The 23,795-nt window shown below is 38.1% G+C and overlaps 1 protein-coding gene across 3 annotated transcripts in view; it reads left to right on the plus strand.

The window, feature by feature from the left end:
• The first annotated feature begins 4,464 nt into the window (after positions 1–4,464).
• TMEM161B (transmembrane protein 161B) overlaps positions 4,465–23,795 on the plus strand; it is a 71,111-nt gene continuing 51,780 nt past the window's right edge. For all 3 annotated transcript variants that reach the window (XM_082620455.1, XM_082620457.1, XM_082620454.1), the window contains exon 1: positions 4,465–4,577. In XM_082620455.1, the coding sequence (XP_082476581.1) occupies positions 4,575–4,577 (3 nt within the window). In that variant the 5' untranslated portion in view covers positions 4,465–4,574. The remainder of the gene's footprint in view (positions 4,578–23,795) is intronic.

Here is a 23,795-nt window from a genome sequence, read left to right on the forward strand (position 1 = left end):
TTGTGTTACATGTGAGTCAACTAAACACTTCAATTACAAAAATATGATTAAAGTACAGTTTAAAAATATATTCTTGCATTTAACTCCTCAGGTTAAAATGCTTTTTCCACCACACTTAGAATAAAATCTAAACCCTTTCCTGGCTTTCAATGCAACCATAATTTAGCTCTTTCCTAACCCCAAACTTTCTCTTCTTGTAGTCACTATGCTCCAACAAGGCAGGCCTTTTTTTCGTTCCCAAAATATTCCAAGATAGTTCATGCCTCAGGGTTTTGCATTTTTGTCCCCTCTGCAAGCAATGGTTTCCCCAATTTCTGCAAAGCTGGATTCTCCTGTCAAATAGCAGTTTAAATAAAAACACTCTTTTCGAAGTTTTCCTTAGTGACCTAATCTAAAATATTCATCTATGTTAATTCTCTGCCTAGCACTATTACTAACTTATATTTTTCTTGTTTATTTACTTATGGTCTCTTATCACTAAAATGTAGTAGGGACCATGTCTGCTCTATTTATCACAGTTTCCCCAAGTATAGAACAGTGAGTAGGACAGAGTAGATACTCAATAAATACTTAAAGAATGAATAAAGCTAACTTAGGTTTTAAACTTTTCTAACGGTTTTATTGCTCTCGGTGGTGGCTGTTTAAAGACCTTCCTGATACCAAAAGGTATCAAATGATATCAAGATCTCATTTATGTACGTTAGTAATCCTTGAAAATGTGCACTGTATAGTTTGTGTAAAATTTGCAGTTTTTCGACCAGTCAGATATGTAGTACGGTCCTAGATATAACTATAATAACAATAGAGAAAAGTTTCAGAGGGAGGCTACTGAACTATCAAAAAGTTGCAATACACTTCTGAAGAACATGTGTGTTTGTATGTTTTTCCCAAATTAGAAAGGTGAGAGTAATATAGGTCGATGTTACAAAGCATAATTTTTTTTGGGGGAAAAAATCTCCTTTCATCTACTCCTAAGTAAAAAAAAAAAAGAAAAAAAATTACTCCCTTACAGAAAGGTTGTTTTAGAGTGGTAATTCCAGTAACAATGATTGATATATTTTTGTTACTTGCTTTTTTACTCTTTGTTCTATACTTAGTTTTTTTCACGTCAAAGCAATCATACTGGTCACACATTTTCCATTAGAAAGACCAGTTTAATGGCTTTTAAAAAATACCTAGTTAATATTCCACTAAGTATACATGATAGAATTTGACCAATCTCTAATTGTTAAAGATTTTTCCTAATTTTTTATGATGATAAGTATTCCTATGGCTAACATTTTTGTCCATAAATCATTTTAAGGGCAGTTTAACTGAAGTGGTTTTTGTCCACAACATTCCTTTAAATGGTATTTCTCAAGGGGAAGAGGGTGGGCAACACAAGAAGTCCAAGGCATTTATGTCTAATTAGGAAAACAATATACATTGTGCAGAGGTGGGGGGATTACAAAGGCACTGCACAAAAAAGCTTAAGTTATTATATTTACTAAAGTAAGAAAAAGCAGTGGAAATTTCTTAGGGGAGCTAATCTGGAAAACATTTTGCAAAGAATATGGAGCTAGACTTCAAAAAAGTGATAGGTCTTAATGGTTGAAAACGTTCCAGATAGGTGGAGGTCCTGAAGGATGAGGTAACTATTTGTTAGTGTTCTTAAGTACTGGAGAACAGTTCTCACTTAGGACAACTCATCACAAAGCCTGAATAGTGAGCAACCAAGATTTTTTTTTTACTTTTTTTTTTTTTTTTTTTTGCAGTACGCGGGCCTCTCACTGTTGTGGCCTCTCCCGTTGCGGAGCACAGACTCCGGACGCGCAGGCTCAGCGGCCATGGCTCACGGGCCCAGCCGCTCCGCGGCATGTGGGATCCTCCCGGACCGGGGCACGAACCCGTGTCCCCTGCATCGGCAGGCGGACTCTCAACCACTGCGCCACCAGGGGAGCCCTAAACACTTTTTTTTTTTTTTTTTTTTGCAGTATGCGGGCCTCTCACTGTTGTGGCCTCTCCCATTATGGAGCACAGGCTCCAGCCGCTCAGGCTCAGCAGCCATGGCTCACGGGCCCAGCCGCTCCACGGCACGTGGGATCCTCCTGGACCAGGGCACGAACCCGCGTCCCCTGCATCGGCAGGCGGACTCTCAACCACTGCGCCACCAGGGAAGCCCAAGATTTTTTTTTAAATCAAAGATTGTACTCCTAACTCCCTTGACAAAAACAACCAAATTTCTTCTTAATCTCCATCATCCACATTTCCCCCCCCTTTCATTATTTTCCCCTTTTTTTGTACCTTTGTCAAAGACTCTCATCTATTTTAAGTAATGGAAATAGGTAAATTCCTCTACTTCAAGGCATGTAACCTTACACAACATTATAATTACTCTGTAGGATTAAAAAAAAGACTGGGAGGTTGCAGCTTTAAAACATGCATGCATTTTAATCTTAAAAAAACCATTATAACAGATTTTTCACACTGTAACAGAAACATTAAAGGATATTAACCAAGAGTTATTTATCAACTTGCCATATACCAAATAAGGAACACAGAACCCCATGATCTATTTAAAATGATCAGCAGATAACGAATACTGTGATTTCCTTTCGTTTACTCTGGCAGGAATGGATACCAACCTAATAATTTCAGTCTTACTGCCACATAGGAGATGCTTTGTGAACCTCAATGAGGCTGCCAGGTCTAGAGATGTAAGACCCACAGTGTCAGAAAGGAGAGTAAGACTTAGCAGGATGTGTTGTCACTGACAGACTTATAGCCACTTTCCTTCTCCACATTTTCTTCCTCAAGGATCGCAGCTGCTTTCCACAGACACACCTGCCGACAGACTCCAATTCCTCTCTCCCAGTTACCATCTGCAATGCCCTGGGGCTTGTCAATTTCCAACCTTGTTCCATACAGCAGAAGTGGAACGAACTCTCAGCGAAGTTCTGGATTCAACCTCAACAGGATCTGTTTCACAAAATATTTCCCAGCCCCACTCCACCTCCAGCTGTTTCCAATGTTAGTACTTATGATTCTTACTTTTTTTTTTTTTTTTTTTGCGGTACGCGGGCCTCTCACTGTTGTGGCCTCTCCCGCTGCGGAGCACAGGCTCCGGACGCGCAGGCTCCGCGGCATGTGGGATCCTCCCGGACCGGGGCACGAACTCGTGTCCCCTGCATCGGCAGGCGGACTCTCAACCACTGCGCCACCAGGGAAGCCCCTTACATCTTTTTAAACTGTCACACTATTCATCTCCCAATAAAATTTAAAGTGAAAACTAATATAGAGTAACTGCCCTGTGCATGCTTCTTTTAGATGGCTGGGAACTCTGATTCTCAGGATCTTTCGACCATTTATAGCTTGGGTATTTGTGCTCTTCAGGTACTTTGGTAAGGAAGGTGAAACTTAACATCTCTAACCACCCCTGCCAACCCAATTTTCTTAAGTTCTTCTGAAGCTTCCTAGTTTCCCATCCCAATTCCAGCTTTACGACAAAACTAGACCCTATGGCAAAAAGAGATCCCACAGATGAAATTGCAGATACAGTTGGGACTTAAGCAAGGATCCCTAAATTGTGAGATGAATTTCTGGGTTAAAGGTACTCTGTATATCCACTTCAAGCCTACCATTAGTGCTATGTATCACCAAATAAAAAGACAGAGAGAGTTTATAGGTACAGAAAACAACACAACATTTTGAGGGTATATGGGAGTTGTCTTTTGGGGAAAAAAAACCCAGCACAACATTAGAAGGTATACGGGAGTTTGACTTTTTTCCATCTGATGACATATACTTTTTAATCTAAATGGCAACCGTCCTTACTGGAATGTATTAAATAGGCAGAATTCTCTTGCCGGTTTCTCTGCTCTTGGTAGATGTCCTTCTGGCTTTAGCTGGTACCTGTAATGAAGAAACTTCTCACGAACAAATTCCACTGCCCTGAGGAAGGATAGAGCTGGAAGAGCCACTAAAGCAGGAAGCAGAGACGACAGAGGGACTGTTCTGTAAGGAAAGTCTCCAAGAAAGGGCAGCTAGAAAAACGAGAAGGTAAAAAGAGAAAGGGCGTGGCTGAGCCAGTGTTGTCTCAGCAAGAGCGGGGCTTAACTGTGGTTTTCTCCTGCAAGAAATCCGCTGGATCTGGAGTCGGCTCCCACCTCATTCACCAACCTTTATCTCTATCACCTTGTAGAGAGAGGGTGCACTCTTGCCAACACCACCCAACCTACCGCGGGATCCTCGCTGGCGCGACAGTGGCGCGCCGCCCGCCCACCTACCTACCTGTGTTGCGCCTGCGCCTCCCGCGTGCGCTCTCAAGGTCAGCACCTCCCCCAGCCTCTAACCTAGCGCCCACGGAAGTGGCAATGAAGGACGTCCTGCGTAGCCTCACCTCTGCGTGGCGTGGGGTCGCCGGCGTTCAGCAGAGGGGAGGGACTTCCTGTCCCGCTCAGGCTGAACTTCCGGCAGAGCCGGAAGATCTTCTCTCTCGCGGTGTCGAGTGGATCCCGGCTGTAGAGTGGTGAGGGGAGGTCCTGGACGGCCCCGGCGACTCCTGGGCGTCTGGTCCACGACCTGTCCTTGGCGCCATGGTGAGTACTCCTGTGAGGGCTGGAATAACAACAGTCGGGAGGAAGGGGCCGAGAGGTCAGTCCTGTGAAGGGAGCCGGTCGGGTGCCCAGCTGAGGAAGGAGCGGGCGAGAGCAATGGGGTGAGCGGTAGGACAGGACCTACCACCTGCCCCGGGGCGCCGGGACCCTAGCGGAAGCAGCATCTGTCCTGCCCAACCGCGAGATCTGTTCTGGAGTACGGAATAGGTAGTCAGAATGTTCATGGCCCATTTACTGTGTATGGCTGTGGGCCAGGTGGTCCCAGAGTTGACCTTGCCTGGTTGATGATCTCCTCCCTTTACTCTCAGCTGTAGGGCAGTGGCCAAGAAGTTCAGATCTTAGAAATGCCTATAGCCTTTCCAGGTGGACACAGTACATTCCCTTCTTGTAAAGGATTAACACCTGTCACTTAAAGAAAGGGCAAAGTAAAGAAACGGCAAAGTCAGTTTATCTTTCAAACTCAGCCCTTGTGGAGTTGGAAAAGGTGTCAAATAAAAAATCTGGACTTAATAAGCAGGGTCTGCATTCGAAAGGAAGAGCAAGGGCGTGGGCGAGGGAACTATTGGAGTAGGGAGAGTGCCCTGACCATAAGATCTACAAGAGTCTCAGAGGTTAGGCAAAAGAGCTTCTCTTTTATGGGCAGGAGAAAACAGGCTAGAAGGAACTGGGTGTGGGGAAGTGAGATGAAAGGGTAGTACGATTGGACTGTAAATCAGAGAAAGTTTTACCCCCACGCAAACCTGTTCTGAGGAAAAACTGTTGGGGGGTTGTATCCTGTTTCAGACTGAGGGTGGGCCAAAGTTCAGGAACCTAGGGGAAGAGATCTTGGAATTTGGGTAATATTTTGTTCCGGTTGCTCTATGGGGACAAGCAGTTCAACTAGTCAGTTTTGAAGCAAAGAATGGGAATTTGCAGGTGCTATGTCTGCCCTTGTTATAGGTAAACGAGGTGGGTGGGTAATTCCTGAGTCTTGCTCACCTAAGTCCTATGGGGACTGTTGTTTCTTTGCAGTAAGCCATTTCCAGATCACAGAAGGGTGGCAATGGGAAGATTTCTTAACCTTTGCTGTTTCCCAATATCACAGGGGTTTGGTAATGTTCAAAATTGTCAGTTACGTGACTATATAAAAGATTTCAAATCCTCATCTGGAAGACATTCTGTCTTGGAATTTGGAGTTTGCCATATTTTTTCAGGATCAAATGTTGACATTGTTAGCTGCTGTGTATGATGATTGACTTTTGAATGATTTACAGAAACTTAACTGACTGTGAAACAAAAGAATTTCAAAATAATGTGGTTCCTGGTGCTCTCTACCAGCTAACCTCTGACTCTTTCGGGCACTGGTGTGTGTGTGTGTGTGTGTGTGTGTGTGTGTGTGCGTGCGTGCGTGCGTGCGTGTGCGTGCGCGTCTGTGTTTCTTTAAACCTCAGTGAATGGTACAATTTGTAATCATTAACAGTTTTTTTTTTCCTCCTTTTGTATCAATGAAATTAGACAATGATATGGAGCAGTGGAACTGGAAGGAACCAAAGATAATAACTAGCATAACCACTTTCTTCCCTCCCCCCAACCCCAATTTTATCGAGGGAAGGATCTGACGTCTAGAAATAGGCAGTGATTTACCTAAAGTAGCGATAGTTTGGCACAGTCTGGACTATAACCGAAATCTCCAGCTCTTAAATTTCAGCTCAGTTTTTGATATCTTGGTCTGAAAAGTTGAAGATAGGGTGTAATTAAAAACTTTAAATTTATAATTGTCACAAAGAAGCTGAATGTGAACTTGTTGTCAGTATTCTGTAGTAATAGAAGTAGAACCTCTCTCCCCCTGCCAGCTCAAAAAAAGGTAGTTTTGTTTTAAGCTAAGGTAAACTCATGATGTTTATCAAAATGCCACTTAAGAGAATGTCACCTGGAGAATGTCACCAGGAGCCAGATAGTTTACTCTCCATTTTGTTATTGCTTATAGTTCTAAGTTAATTACTAAGCTTGCAGCTTTACCTTCCCCAACTATGAAATTGATAATGTCTGTATATGCAGGTGTGGTCATTGCCTGGAATCCTTCAAAGGAAAGGGTTTAGCTGTTATATGAAGTGAACAAGGGTTGAATTTGTTTAGGATTCAGCTTAGTTGAATTGAGGTCTTGTGCAATGCTTGGTCCTAATGATATAATGAAAAGGGCACAGAAGTCAGAAAACCCAGATTCTGCCCATTATTATATGAATTTGGCAAAATCACTCAACATACATAAGAATTCCAATTTCCTTCTAGATAAGAGAAGTGGAACTTGATAGGAATTAAAACACCTTTTAACTCTAATATTTATGATTTTGTGACTTCACCCAGGACTTTTTTCAGAATTTTCAGAAAGTTTCTGATTAAGTAAAATTTAGTCTGATTTCCACTGTCCTGTCCCCCCATCCTCAAGTTTGATTTTTTTTTAAATCATTCACCTTTTCATTTTCTAATATATTAGGTTGGTAATACTTGGAATCTTTGTCAATATGCTTGGTCAAGTAATTTACTACTGTTTTAAATACAATTATGGAATGGAAAGCAAAGCCTTTTTTATTTTACACCTTGATTTTATTTTTGTTTTAGTCGATATAAACTCATGATCCAGACCAAAAATACTGAGTATTCACTTTCATGTTGTGAGAATGGATAGTCCATAGAAAATTTACTAAAGGAATAAAGCTATTTTATTATACTTTTTGAAAATTATAGACCAACTTTAATCAAATAGATCTTTACACCATTTAGGCTGATTTGTGGGAGAAAAGTAGATTAGAGCTAACTCCTAGAATTGCAGGAATCGCATGGCTTATTTTATCTATGTAACATCCTCTAGTAACTTTTACTGTGGGATTGTGCTGTGGTGTGTTGGTTGTAAAAAAAAGGTTGTGAACCTCTGCTGTAATCAGAGTTAATGAGAAAGTTTTCTTTTTGGGGAATGGGGAGGGCTGTTGGGAAGAGATAATGTGGTATAAGTTGTAAGAGAAATACATGTAATGTGTGTTCAAAGAATAGTACAGAGAAAAGAAATTAATTCTAATGGGGGGGTGAGTCATGTAATAGGTGACTTCAACTGAGTTTTGAAAAGTGTATTAGAACACTAGTTCTCCACTTAAGTTCACATAGGATTCACCTGTGATGCTTGATAAAAATGCTTATCTGGTCTCCATTATTGGGGGGTGGAGTCTGAGAATTTAATTATTAATGAGTTTTACAGTTAAGTCTGAAACTCGTGGTCCTTAAAGCACTTTGAAAGAACTCTAATGCAGACATTAGAAACTTTGATGGAGATATTGAGGTTTTTGTGCTGAGTGATAATCAGATGTGTGGTTTGTTGATGTGGTGGATTACTTTAATTGATTTTTGAGTGTTGAACTAGCCTCAAATACCTGGTATAAATTCCGCTTTGTTGTGGTGTATAATTCTTCTTATACACTGTTGAATTTGATTTGCTGGTATTTTGTTTAGGCTTTTTGCATCTATGTTCATGACAGATACTGGTCTGTAGTTTTTGTTTTTCTTGTAATGCCTTTGCCTGGTTTTGGTAGTAGGGTAATGCTGTCCTCATGGAACGAGTTAGGAAGTATTCCCTCTGCTTCTGTCCTCTGAAAGAGATTGTAGAGACTTGGTATAATTTCTTCCTTAAATATTTGGTAGAATTCACCAGTGCACCCTACTGGGCCTGGTGCTTTTTGTTTTGGAAGGTTATTAATTATTGGCTCAATTTCTTTAGTAGATATAGGCCTATTCAGATTGTCTATTAGTGGTTTCAGTTTTGGCAAATTGTATTTTTCAGAAGTTGGTTAATTTCATCCAGGTTATAAAATTTGTGGTCATAAACTTGTTCATAGTGCTTCTTTATTATCCTTTTTTTTTTTTTTTTTTTTTGCTGTACGCGGGCCTCTCAACTGTTGTGGCCTCTCCCGTTGCGGAGCACAGGCTCCAGACGTGCAGGCTCAGCGGCCATGGCTCACGGGCCCAGCTGCTCCGCGGCATGTGGGATCTTCCCGGACCGGGGCACGAACCCGTGTCCGCTGCATCGGCAGGCGGACTCTCAGCCACTGCGCCACCAGGGAAGCCCTTTATTTTTCTTTTAATGTCCATGGATCTGTAGGGATATCCCCTCTGACATTTCTGATATTAGTAATTTGTGTCCTCTCTTTTTTTTTTTACTTGGCTTGTCTAGAGGCTTATTGATTTTACTGATCTTTTCCAAGAACCAGCTTTTGGTTTTATTGATTTTTCTCTGTTGATTTCCTCTTTTCAGTTTCATTGAAAATAATTCACATTATTTCTTTGCTTTTGCTTACTTTGGATTTAGTGCTCTTTTTCTTGTTTTGTAAGGTGGAGCCTTAGGTGATTGATTTAAGATCTCTTCTAATATATGCATTCAATGCTGTAAATTTCCCTCTAATCACTGCTTTTGCTGTATCCCATAAAATTTGATTAGTTGTGTTTTCATTTTCATTTAGTTCATAGAAATTAATGTTTTTAATTTCTCGTGAGATTTCCTCTCTGACCCCTGTGTTATTTAGTTTCCATGTATTTTGGGATATTCCAGTTATTTTCTGTTACTGATTTCTAGTTTAATCCCATTGTGATCTGAGGGCAGACAATGTATGTTTTCTATCCTTTTAATTTGTTAAATGTTTTATGGCCCAGAATATGCAGTTTGAAGGATGGATTCTGGTCAGGTTTCATCAGTTTGCCACATAGTGGCAGGGATTTGGGCCTCTTCTCAGTTCTCTGACTTTTCCTCCACTTCTTTACTAATTCTTTCCAAAAGAGGCTTAGTTCAAATAATCATAGAGGCTGTTCTCTTGGTTAGCATTTGGTTGATTCAAGGTTGGTTCTTTTTTTTTTTTTTTTTTTTTTTTTTGCGGTACGCGGGCCTCTCACTGTTGTGGCCTCTCCCACTGCGGAGTACAGGCTCCGGACACGCAGGCTCAGCGGCCATGGCTCACAGGCCCAGCCGCTCCGCGGCATGTGGGATCTTCCCGGACTGGGGCACGAACCCGCGTCCCCTGCATCGGCAGGTGGACTCTCAACCACTGTGCCACCAGGGAAGCCCCAAGGTTGATTCTTAAGACTGGTTTATACTTTGGGCTCTGTCCACTTTTTAGATAATTAATTCGTTTGTTTGCTCTGGGATAGAAGCTTAAAGCAAATATAGTTGATTTTAGAAAATCAGAACATATTCTAAAGTGTTCATTTTTTAAGAGAGAATTTATTATTTTCTTACTATTGTGCCATGGTTTTCCCATGTTACTAAGTCAAGAATGAACACCAACTTGCCCCAAAGGAACTTTGAAGAAATAAACCCATTTTGTACACTGCCCTCCTACTCTTTCTGTACCACCTATCCTTGAGTTACAGAAAAAAAAATTTTTTTTAAAGTCCTGGTGAGATGAACGTTCTCTTGTTTTTAACTGAAATGATTATGTCTTTTGTTTCACCAAACACTTAAAAATCATGCTCTTACTTCAAAAGTATTTGTTCAGTCATTCATTCATTGTCTGTTAAGCAGTATCTGTATGTCATGTACTGTTCTTGGCAACAGAAATATAACTTTATAAAACAGAGACATTCCTGTCTTTATGGACCTTATGTTTTATTGAGAGAGTCTAACAATAATCAAATGAGACATAATATTTTTTAGTCGTGGTAAATACAATAAGGAAAGATAGAACAGAGTTAAGGAATGATTGGGGTGGTTATTTTAGATAGGGCATTCAGGGAAAGCCACAATGAGGAGGTGACATTGAAGTAGATTTGAGTTCATATATGTATTCAGCCTATATACCTGGTATCTTTGAATATGTGTTTATGAACTGCACCCTAAAAAAGTGTTATAGTGTCAGGCACAAAGCTCATAGTTTCTTTAACTATAGTGGGACTCTTTCAATAAAGCCATGTATTATCATCTTTCCATGCAGTGAACAGAAAAATAATAGAAATGTGTGTTTTAAAATCGTATATTAGTAGGTGATATTATATTTTACTGAATACATTACATTTTTTATGCCACATATTTTTAGTCTTTTAAGTTATTACAGATCTTGGGAGAATATAACTTATTCACTCAAAATATTCTTATTTTACATTGTATCTTTACTTACATTAAACAGACTTAGTAATTCTTTTGTTAAAGTAAATTAAATATCTTTTGTGTTTTGACCATAAACAAAGATTTAGAAAAACCTGAAATAATTTCACCTTTTGATACTTTGATGTTGAAGCTCAGGACTTTAATATCTGACTATAGTGTTTTATTTATTTTTTAAAAATTGAAAAATGTTACAGAAATCAACTACTCAAACATGCGTATCTTTAAAAATGACTTTGGGAAGAATACAATAAATATATGGTATTGAAAGTCTGCTTGAACCAGAACTAGATGACCTCCATAGTTTGTTTCAAGGTTCTGTGATTCTGAATGTGTGATTTTATGAATATTATTGATGTACTTTTAGTTGAATGTACATTGAGGGAACAAAGGAGGGAATATTCAATTTGTATGGAGTTTAAGAAGGATTTCACAAAGGACTAGGTCTTTAAGGGTAAGTGGAAGTATGACAGGTAGATAAGAAATTGAGTGTTACTTTTCCTCAATAGCAATAATAGCTGCATTTATTTAAAGTTAATATTTATCTACTCTACTTATATTAACTTAACTAAATACTTACAAAGTTATTCAGTTTTGGGTTTTTTTTTAACTTACTACAATTTTTTTTTTTAATCTCCGTATTTTACCTCCTTTTTTTTTTAACCTCTGTTTTACAGATGTAGAAATGAAGGCACAGCGACATTAGAGTAATTCATCCAAGATCACATCTAGTGGTGGTGGAATTTGACTTCTAAATCAGGCTGTTTGGCCACTGTACTGTTGTGCCAATCTTATTGTTTATCTTTGATAAATTTTAACTTATGAAAGGATTGAATTTCAAAAACATTTTCCTATAGAAGTAATATTATAATTAGTGATTATATTTCTAGAAAATCCTTCCCAACTTAGTTACTACCTAGTATCACATCTCATGGTATTAGAGAAATTAATTATTACTGTCATGTGTAGCGCTAATGATTGGCATTTCTAACTCAGATGCTAAATACATCTGACACTGCTGCAGTAAGTCACAATAAGGATTCTGTCATATTCCTTTTACCTTAACTGGCACTCCTTCACGCCAAAACATTAATTTCCCTTAGGCCTGGGGTTGAACTAGTAACAGTGATGAAGTGTGGAGCAATTAGAGAACTGGGGATGAGGACCTGTGGTGAATTGGAATTTCTTATCAGCGTAAGCATGTAGTGTGTCACATTTGTTCCAAGCCTGTCTCACAGCCCATTTCTTTTCCTGAGGGCTCCCAGGATTGGCTTGCTCCTTTTCTTTTCACTTGGATTACCTATTGCTTGCAACTAGAACTTTGTTCCCTCCCTGAGTTGCAAAGAAGAATGTGGTCTTGTAGAGTATTTTGCCTTCCCTCCCAGACATTCAGCACACTCTAGTAAAGGTTTTTACTGCTAGAAGAATTTGTAAAAGTTATCTCCCCATGTAACTTCTGACAGACCATGAACTAATTATCTAGCTAGCTAGCTAGATATTTATTATAAAGATCCTTTAGGGAAAAAAATAGAAGTGCTAGATGATAATGATGAATCTTTGCAATAAATTCTTGGAAGTAGAGAGGTTTGGATTGTGAAGAAGAGATGAGATGGAAATACTAAGGGGCATTGGTTAGAGAAAGGGAGACTTTTCTCCAACAGTAGAAATTACTTGGGAAGTAGGAACTTCAACAAGCTCCGTATTATAAATATATGATAGTAGACTGCCATCAGTTAATGTCACAGATAAGGCACTGCTAAGGCTATGGCCATTTTTCTTTTTTTTTTTTTTTTTTCGGTACGTGGGCCTCTCACCGCTGTGGCCTCTCCCATTGCGGAGCACAGGCTCCGGACGCGCATGCTCAGCGGCCATGGTTCACGGGCCCAGCCGCCCGGCAGCATATGGGATCTTCCCGGACTGGGGCACGAACCCGTGTCCCCTGCATCGGCAGGCGGACTCCCAACCACTGCACCACCAGGGAAGCCCCCATTTTTCTTTTTTAAAATAAACTTAATACTTTTATCTTTGTGATAAGTAATAAAAGCCTTTTGAAACAGTAATCTTGAATTGCTTGTTTTTTATATATAGTTTTAATGTCTGCCCTTTACACAGTGCTTAGCTGATTTTTGTTATCTTCTACTTGTTGATTTCCACTGTTTGCCTCTGTGCAATGATCCACTAGAAAAAGCAGTGCCATAGGTTCCTGCTTTCTTTTCCTGAAAGAAAAAGTCATACTGGAGGGTTCTGCTCGACTAAAGCTTCATTAACTTGAGTGTTTATTAAGTATTTTTTATCATTTCTGAAGATTTTGGCTTTTTTTATGGTGAGTATAAATAATTGATTAGAAAATAGTTCCAGTTCTTTATGGTTTATGGGCATATGCATTTAAGTGTTCCATGACTAGAATCATTTATTTCTGGATACAGTCTTGCTCAAAAGAGAAACCATGCCTTTTTTTCCTCAAAAGTTTGGTTTTATTAGTAGCTAATTCATTAGTAGAATTTTACTTCTGTTTAAGTTTATGCTTACTGACTTCCCGCTCTGTTGTCTTAATTAACGTTGAGACAATGAAGCCTTAATGTATCATTTATTCCTAGACAGTTTAGTTGTTTGGATAGGTCAGATGTTTCATGTTGATTATACTAATCTTTTCCTAGTCCAATTTTTAAGCCAAAAATGAATTTGAAAAGAATCTGGATAACTGCAATTAGAATTGCCAATGAAATATATATTCCAGTCAGGAGGGACAGATAAGAAAGCTTCGGTAGGGCCTCCCTGGTGGCGCAGTGGTTGAGAGTCCGCCTGCCGATGCAGGGGATACGGGTTCGTGCCCCGGTCTGGGAGGATCCCACATGCCGCGGAGCGGCTGGGCCCGTGAGCCATGGCCGCTAAGCCTGTGCGTCCGGAGCCTGTGCTCCGCAACGGGAGAGGCCACAACAGTGAGAGGCCCGCGTACTGCAAAAAAAAAAAAAAAAAAAGAAAGCTTCGGTAAAATTCGGTAATGAATTTCGGTAAATGAAATTTCGGTAAATGAATGAATTTCGGTAAAATTCATTGTAGTGTAAGTAGTAACTTTAACTGAGACATTAAAACTATTTTTTAATTTGATTTCAACTAACATTTATTGAGTACTTATTCTTGACTTTAATAGAGAGTTTCTCAATCATTACTGTCAGAAGTAGTTATGGTCATCATAGTTCTTTCTCTTGATAGTCACTAAAAATTTTTTTAAATCATAAAGAAAATGAATCATTTAATAAGAGAGAATTGGCCAAGTAGCTAAGTTAAAAAAAAAAAAAAAAAGGACTGTAGAACCTCTGGCGTTCACAAATCTCCTAAGAGAAATTCCTGCAAACCACTATTTGAGGTAAGAATGCTGGGCAGTGGGCTAGGTGTACTCCTTTACATTAACTTGGAGCTCTGATTTCTATACAGGTCTCCTATAAATATTAGCTCATTTAATTCTTATGAGGAAGTGATAATTATTCATTCCCATTAGCAATAACCACATATCACAGGCTTTGATGGTGGCTTAGAAATGGTAAATATGTGAATGCCAACAATCTATTGTTTATTTAATTAAAGTATTACAGTCATCATCAGTAAGCTTCTTTAAGATTTTGGAGATCATTTGCCAACTCCTGTCATTTTGTAGATAAGGAATGAGTCCTAAAGAGGGCTTGTCTGGTTGCTGTACTAATGCTAGTTAGTGACAGAACTACCTTGATTCTAGTGTTTAATTACTCAACATATTAAAATATTAACAGTGAATACATTTTTCTAACAGTTAACGTTAGGGGTGCACATTAAGTTTTCTTGGCTTTTGTATTTGGCTTAAAATTTAGAGATAAGTTGAAATTTTTATTTTGAATTGTTTAATAAAGCTTTATTAGCACACTTAACAAAGTTTGAAAGTATTTGCGATATATACTGCATTAAATTGAGAGGATTATCTTGTAAAAATAGCTACAACTCTTTGTGATTTTTTTTTAACATCTTTACTGGAGTATAATTGCTTTACAATGGTGTGTTAATTTCTGCTTTATAACAAAGTGATTCAGCTATACATATACATATATCCCCATATCTCTTTCCTCTTGCTTCTCCCTCCCTCCCACCCTCCCTATCCCACCCCCAAAATAGCTACAGCTCTTAACTCTGAGGTATGCAGAGTGCATGATATATTGTCTTTCAGTCTTAAAATGAATAATTTTCTGCTTTATTGTGAATAAAGTTCAGTGTTTGACATGTATAGGAAACTGAATATAGTGGGCAAATTTATGCTTTATCCTTTTATTTCATCTAAAAAGTAAATATTCGACTTGTAATGAAAGCCTGCCTTGCAAGGCACTTTCCTGGGAATGGAGTTGGGGCTGAAGAAATGAGTTAAGTACAGTTCTAGTTGGGGAGAGACCCTTAAATTACAGCTCAGCATGATAAAGTCTGTTTTGGAGTTATGCATATGTTTTTTAGTAGCCAGGAAGGTTTTATAGAGAAAATGAATGTTGAGGAATGAGGAGGAATTGGTTAGAACAAGCAAGATGATTTGTAAATGTCAAATATAAATTTATTAGTTTTCACTAATAGCTTTTTTGAGTATAGATCTGTAGGGAAATTTTTTATATTGTCAGAAAATACTCTTACAGTTAAGGAAGAGTCGCAGAATTTAGGGATGTCTTACATTAAACGTTTTGTTTGTTACTTATCAGTATTATAATAAAACATTTATTCCTGTTTTGCTTAGAGGTAAAGTAGCTTGTTAACATCTTTAAAAATATTTAAGTTTTCATCAACATTTTAATGACTGTATGGTATCGCTTTACATGAGATATTGCATAAATTTATTCAACCTACTGTAACTGGAAAATTATCTTTTAAAATAAACAACTGGGGACTTCCCTGGTGGTGCAGTGGCTAAGAATCTGCCTGCCAATGCAGGGGACATGGATTCGAACCCTGGTCTGGGAAGATCCCACGTGCCATGGAGGAACTAAGCCTGTGAGCCACAACTACTGAGCCTACGCTCTAGAGCCCACGAGCCACAACTACTCAGCCCATGTGCCACAAGTACTGAAGCCGGCGTGCCTAGAGCCCGTGCTCCGCAACAAGAGAAGCCACCACAATGAAAAGCCTGCATGCCGCAACGAAGAGTAGCCCCTGCTCGCTGCAACTAGAGAAAGCCACATGCAGCAATGAAGACCCAATGCAGCCCAAAATAAATAAATAAATAAATTTATAAAAAATAAACAACTTAATTTCAACACATTTGGTGTTGAAATTAATAAAATGGTTTATAAATTATATTTAATTAGAATGTCCCGTATTCGTGGAAAAAAGCATCTTGATCCTTGCACTCTATTTCTTTCTTTTTTTTTTTTTTTTTTTTTTTTGCGGTACGTGGGCCTCTCACTGTTGTGGCCTCTCCCATTGCAGAGCACAGGCTCCGGACGCGCAGGCTCAGCGGCCATGGCTCGCGGGCCTAGCCGCTCCGCGGCACATGGGATCTAACCATACCGAGGCACGAACCCACGTCCCCTGCATCGGCAGGCTGACTCTCAACCACTGCGCCACCAGGGAAGCCCCTTTGCACTCTATTTCTTTTTTTTTTTTTTTTTTCCTTACGCGGGCCTCTCACTGTTGTGGCCTCTCCCGTTGCGGAGCACAGGCTCCGGACGCGCAGGCTCAGCGGCCATGGCTCACGGGCCCAGCCACTCCGCGGCATATGGGATCCTCCCAGACCGGGGCACGAACCCGTATCCCCTGCATCGGCAGGCGGACTCTCAACCACTGCGCCACCAGGGAGGCCCTGCACTCTATTTCTTGTTGGTCTTCCACTTTGCCTTATCAATTTATATCATAAGAAAAATATCTAAAGTTTTTTTCTAAGTTTAACCAAATTCTGAAAAACGGCTTTCTATCATCATCTTCAGCAGAAAATCTGGAGCTGCTGTTACTGAATATAGTTATGTCAAATTCATGCATTCTACTATGTTGTAGGTCTAATTAAGATATTTAGGGTGAACCAAGGCATTTTATTGAAGGTTTGTGGTTTTGGACCTTAGTTTTAAAGTACATTAAATTTCTTATTCTTAATTCGGAAACAATAAAAATTTCTGCTTGTACTTTTTACTCTAAAGAAATTAAATTCTGTGGTGCAAAACATCGATGTTGGCAAACCGGACTAATTCTGTAAACATTTAAATTTGAAAACCCATGTCGTTTGAGTTCAAATCATAGTTGTTAATAATTGTGTTTTCCAATTCCCTTTCTGTCATTTTACCTTCTATGTATTATGTGTATATAATTCTATTTGTAGTAACAATTTGAACCATATGAAATTGCTGTTTTGTAGGTCAAAACAAATATCTGATTTCATATGATTCAATCAATACGTCTGTTAAATACAATAGGTGACTTTATTCATATTCTTTAACTGCTTTCCTACCAAAACCTTTTATTTTCATTTCATTTGTTTAGCAAAGGCCTCCTTATTTTCAGTTCTGTTTACTGTGTCTGTAAGGGCTGGAGCTATGATATAAAACCAGATAAAGGCCATGATAGCCTGTATAATCAACCCTGGGATTCTAGGGATGGTCTGTGGGGAGGAATTCTCCCTGCCTATTCATGATTGTTTTATGCTTTTATCCGCTTTGGCATTATGTGGAAGAATTTCTCTTGGTGAAATTTAGATAGCCCTCAATTCTATTAAAGAACTTACTGGAAGTAATTGTTTTAAAAAATGCAGTTTGGGTTTTTCAGTCATCTACATGTATAAGTTCATCAGACCTTTCTTAAGTTTCTGGACATCCTCTCAGTCACATTGCCAAGATCTTGACCTTGATGTGGTTATTTTTCAAGATCTCTCAAACTTTGTCTACTTTGGTCATTTCTTTGGCTCTTTTGACCAGCTACTTAATTATCCTGCAGATTTAACCTTTAACTCCACATCTTTCATTTCTCTGATGTTGGACCTGAGCTACTGAGTCATGCAGACTTGTAGTTGCTTGGCAATTATTCATTCAATTCTTCCTTAACTTTTATGTCAAAATTCTCACAACTTGCTGCCCCTCCCCTCTTTTGTTTTACAGATCAACTCCCCACCCCATCATGGTTTTTAGGAAATGATCTGAGGACTTTGAAATGATACGTAATGAGTTTTCCAAAATGACTATATCCAGTGGAAAGCAGGACATCAAAAATCTTGACCTAGTTTTTCCTTATCCCACCCCACCAAGTTATGTAACCTTTGAAGACCTCAGTTTTTCAATTTAATACGTCTCTATACCTTCTGTGCTTCCGTTCAGTAGAGCAAGGTCTCATAAAGTTTTACTTTCAACTTAGGCCTTTTTTCTCGTCTATTTCTGATTCATAAGCAATACCCACAGTTAACTCCTTTTTAGAATATTTAGCAGCCCCCTTATATTGGTTCCTTCCCTTTTGCCTTAAGTATGTATATTTTCCCCCTTACAAATGTATATTTTTATATGTGAACCTTTCTAGTAACTGTCAGATTTTCCTCTTACTGCTTAATTTTTCCAAGGAATAATTATGGCCATTATTCTCATTCTATCTTTACATAATCACTTAAGTTTAATCTTTACCTATTGATACTTTTCTTGCAGAGATAATTATTAACCTCATGCCTAATTCCTTTTTTTTCCTCTAAAAAATGTTCTTAATTTTGCTTTTGTTTTTGAAGCTGTTTTAGTTTAGGCTTGTATGGTGTTGGTCGGACTATTTCAGCAGATATCTGATCTAGCTCTTTGCTTCCAATTACTTCCCCCCCCCACTTTATTTTTCCACTGTAGTGGCAGAGTTATCCTTCCAAAATATATTTGGTTTAGTTACTTCCAGGCTTAGGATCCTGGACTTATTTCTAAGTACCTACAGAAGAGTCCATTTTGGGCAGCCCGTACCAAAATCTAGCTGTGTGGAACTGCTCATTATTTCAGCTCATGCCATTTACATTCTTGGTACAAATAGGTGTATCTGTCTAAACTTGTATTCCTTTCCTGTCTGACAATGGGATACTACTTTAACCTTGTGACATTGGTTTAGATGTCACCTCTGTGAACAAGTCTTTCCCAGTTCTCTAATGTAGATTTAATCACTCCCTTTCCTGGAATGCTCCCATGACCCTGGGCACTGACCTCTACCATACCACTTATCACATATTATTTGTAGGTGGCATGAGGGGTGGTTAACATTTTAAGAGTTTGATAAAATCAGCACGTGATGGAAGAAATAAGTTGTCCTCTCACCTTGATCTTAGATGTGGATTGTTTGCAAGACCTAAGGTAGACTAGATTGTAGCCAAATCAATGGTATTTACATGTCAAAAGATAGAGCAAATTTTAGATAGGTTTTCGTCTAAAGAAATAGGATTGGAAAGTAGTTTTGTCGTTTGAAAGTCTAGAAAAACAGTTTAAATAGCCAGAATTGGACATACTTATCCAGAACTATTTAGTGTTGGAGTATTTTATACTCTAGAGGGCTGTTTTGTGTATTTCTTCAGACTTCATCGCTACCTACGTGAATGAAATATCCCTCAATGATGCCTTTTGCTCTGAATCACTACATACCAAGCAGCCTGTTTATAATTTGACTTCCAGTGTATCATTAAGACAGTAATGGAGTGGGGCACTTAGTGAACTCGAGCATCTGATTCACTTGATAGCTTATGTTTCGCTGTATATTAGTTGTTAGAACTCTTACAAATCTGATTATTGCCAGTCTGTCTGATGTAGAATTGGTTGGACCAGAGAAACGTGTTCTGTGTATGTTCTGAATGGCTGAGGATACAGCCAAGGTGGGAGGCCTGTGGTAGGGTTGTTAGTCCACTTCCTTGAGCTCCCTTCAGCCTACAACTTTTCTGTCAGTGGCTTTAGGATTCTGCCAGTCACTGAAACTAAAACATTCTGAAATAACCTTTGAGACATTTCTGTTTTATTCTATAGTTGTTTCCTTCATGGTCAGTCACACTCAAAAGTCTGATTGGTTTTCTACTGACCAAGTTTTAGTTTTGTTCTTTCCTTCCTAGTTTCAACTGTTTCTACCTTAGTCTTAGGTTTTCTCTTTAATTGCTCAATATATTGCTGTGTCTAATTTTCCTTACATGTTACTTGCATTATTTTATTCTCCTACCCCTGACTGTTTAAAAAGCCTTCCAAGGTGATCCTTATAGACACCTCAGCTTGATGCCTCCTCTTGGTTTTAAAGACTCTTAACAATCTGAAATTCTGTGTTCATCTGATTTCTCACAGTTCTTTGTCATATATTAAAGTCTGCTTTGGTTGAGTTAAGCTTTTTGCTGTCCCATGGTTACTCTGTTCACATTCATCATTTAGCCTGGAAGCCCCTTCCTTGATTTCAGTTTACTCATCCACTCTATGAAACTTTTGTATTCAATTTTTTGAATTTCTGTAACTGTTGTTCATAGTACTATGCAGTTTTGTGCTCCAACATTGTCTTAATAATATTTGTTGTTACCTAATATGATAATCTTGGATTTTAAGTTCTGTTAAGACAGATTGTTTTGTAGTAGTGTCATTCATTCTTTCAACCCTACTATGTATGTTGAATTATTCTAAATGTCATTGCTCTGAGTATTTGGGTTATAATAGTCAGTGAAACACAAAAGTCCTTTGCCAAGTTTCTAATAATGGCCAGTAAGATATTGGATGTATGTTAGGCAGACAGCCTATATTTGTTAATTAAATTTTTGTTTGCTTTTCTCATTTATAGATATAAATAAATAATTTCTGTAGTGACATAATTTGAATTTATAGATTTCTAACATTGTTTGGCCAAGACCCTAACTCATTTGTCGCTATAATATGTAGTGATTCTATATAGTTCTTATCACCAGTGTAAGAGAGGCTGCACCTCTCATTTGTCGCTATAATATGTAGTGATTCTCTATAGTTCTTATCACCAGTGTAAGAGAGGCTGCACCTCTCATTTGTCGCTATAATATGTAGTGATTCTCTATAGTTCTTATCACCAGTGTAAGAGAGGCTGCACCTCTCCTTCTTGCAGTACTGCTACTACCTTTAGTGCAGTTCCTCCTTTCATACCTGGGCAGTTGTCTTAGTGCTGCTGGGTTATCCCTCATCCAATCTTTACATGGTATCCAGAGCAACTTTTCTTAAATACTGATCTGGTCATATTACTTTTCATGGGTTTCCTTATTGTTTTCAGGCTAAATTCTAAACCTGTAAGTTTTGCGCTTTAGTATCTGGTTTTGGACTACTGTCATCCTATGTGAAGCAGATATCACTGATGGTTCATCAAGCTGATTCCACTGTCTTGACTCATGCTTCACTTTCCATAATCCCCTTTCACAGCTTTTTGCCCTTAGTACTCTCTCTCTCTCTTCTCTCTTGCTGTGTTCTCATAGAATCCTCTGCCTATCCTCTCATAACTTTGTATTGTAAGGGTCCATTTACTCTGTTAGTGGACTGGTTGCTCATTGATGGCAGGGACTGTGCTGTTTCTCCCTATTGTGTGCAGGTGGTTCAGTGCCTGTAGTTTGTTACTTGATAATGTTCATTGAATGCACTGAAACGACTTAGTGCATTTGGTTGGAAATTAGGGGTCTGGGTTCTGGATAAGTCTGTGACTGAGTAGTTCTATGGTCTTTGCTGTTTGGACCCTGATTTCTTCATTTGTAAATTGTTCAGAGATGGTTTGCTTAAATGCTCAGTGTGTGAATTCTAAGTTTTATGTGAATCTAGATTGAAATAACAAAGTTCACCCCTTCTTTTGTAGTATAAATCATTTGAGCATCTCTAAGAAGTCTGTTTCAACATGTCTAGCTATCACTAAAATATGTAAAAAGTTAAGAAACCGAAAATAGCAACGTCATTGGGTAACAGCCTCTTTCTTTTTTTCCCCTTCTTACTTATTCAAGCGGGGTGATAATTAAAACCCTTTGGGTGGTGTGAGTCCTAAGTATGTATGCTGATTTGCCTTCTGATGCTAAACAATGTATACTTTGTTTCAGTCTGTTGTCAGCAGCAGAGCTAGTTTAATGAAACAAAACAAAATGTCAACTCCACTGAGGTTGGCATGATATTGTTCCAAGTCTGAATTTTAAAATTGCTGGGACTTCTGTGTTTGATCCCTGGTCGGGGAGCTAAGATCCCACATACCTTGCGGCTGAAAAACCAAAACATAAAACAGAAGCAATATTGTAACAAATTCAATAAAGACTTTAAAAATGGTCCACATCAAAAAAAAATCTTAAAAAAAAATTGCAAGATGTTTGTTTTTAAATTTGGGGAGTTTTATTGTCAGTATTGTCAAGCAAGGTAAAATACTGCTGTTTGATATATTTTATTCCTTGGAGAATTGTTTAATTTTCCTTGGTAAGAATTTTTTTAACCTACCCAGAAACGATTACTAACAAAAATTGAAATGATCATTCTTCTGTAGACTAAAGGCAAATAACTTTTTCTTGCTCTTCATGGCCTCAGGTTAATAGATGTGGAAAGGTTGAAACCTAAGTTGCCCCAGTGTTTCACCCTTCTTGGGTGCTTATGAGCTATTTCATAATTGACTTTCCCCAGTTCCAGTTATCAAGAGAATTGGGGCCTAGGGGCAATGAATCCAGACAGAAACCATTTCTTTGGTCAAGTTACTGTTTTGAGGCCCTGATAAAACCATTAAGGCCACTTGGGTCAATGACCCATATGGTTGTGTGTTTGAGAGTTAAGCCATGATGGACTTTATCGTTTCAGTGCATATCTACCCAGTTTAATAGTTTTTCTTGTGAAATTTATGTTTGTTTATGCTTAAATTTACTTAAGCATTATCTTTTAATTAAAAATAATGAAAAATATTCAGGAAATTTGGTTTTTAAACATTTCAAAAATTCTGTTTTGTATAAACTTAGACATACATAGACATTTAAGTTGGTGAGTGAAGGCAGGTTATTTAAATGGCTTGTTTTTAAATTTCAAATGATTGTATCTCTTAGTTAATGAATTGAGTACTTTATATTTTAATATGTTAATCCCTGGCGTGAACACTGTAATTGTCAATTGTATAGTAACGTCTCAAAAGTTGATCTAAATTTAGTATTAATAATATATTAAATTGATAGCATATAATTCTATAAAATGGTTGCCATTTTGAAAACATATTCCGAGGACTCTTTTCTAAATATGTATGAAAAGGAATAACTTTGGGGACATATATTCCATATAATTTAAAAATTACTTCTCCAAAAAATTAGGTAGATTCTTGTATTGGGAAAAAAGCAACATATTTTCTTTCAGTACCACATATATAGTCATCTAACAGCTGATTGATTCTCGGAAAGATTTATTGACTTCTATTAGAAAGTTGGAAGAAAACTTCTATTATATAATATATTTAACCCATTATATAGATGAGGTTTTGAGAAAGTATTTTCAACTGCATTTAAAAAGATGGAAATGGCATAGTAAGGTAAATGAATGAAGTGAAGTTACACTTTTCCATTGAATGTTTTTTAGTCAAACAAAATACAACATTGAGAAAGACGTTTGCCTTTCTTGGGGTTGATCTCTTTAGTTCCTCCTTTGCCTCAATATACCATCAGTCTCTGAATTCTTCAACAATATCCTTAGAATGCATTTTTCTTCTGAGTACCAGAGATAACCACAGTAATTTAAAGCGTCATCATTTCTGGTCTGGATCATTGCAGAAGCCTAGTTGCTATTCTTAATTCTAGTCAGTCCAATTTGCTGGTTTTTGTTTGTTTTTGCCTTCACATGGTTTACATTCTTCAGTAGTGGGTTTATCAGCAGTTTATGCTTAGTGATTTGGAGTAAGAGGAGAGAGTTTGGCAAGATGCCTCTTTTTCCCATTTCCTCACAGTCCATGATATATATATATATCTTCCAGATCAGTCTTTCTGAAATGCCATTTAATACCTGTAACATTTATTAGGTGTGACTAAGATATGATTTCTGCTATTAAAGAGCTTACACTTTAATAAACTGTTATATATGTTTATGAGAGATTGTACTAGATGACCTTGAATATACTGTGATACTATCACATTTCTTTCAAGGCTAGATTGAGGTTCACTTTGT

This window comes from Mesoplodon mirus, assembly GCF_964341445.2.
Source record: "Mesoplodon mirus genome assembly, chromosome: 5".
Classification (NCBI taxonomy): Eukaryota; Metazoa; Chordata; class Mammalia; order Artiodactyla; family Ziphiidae; genus Mesoplodon; species Mesoplodon mirus.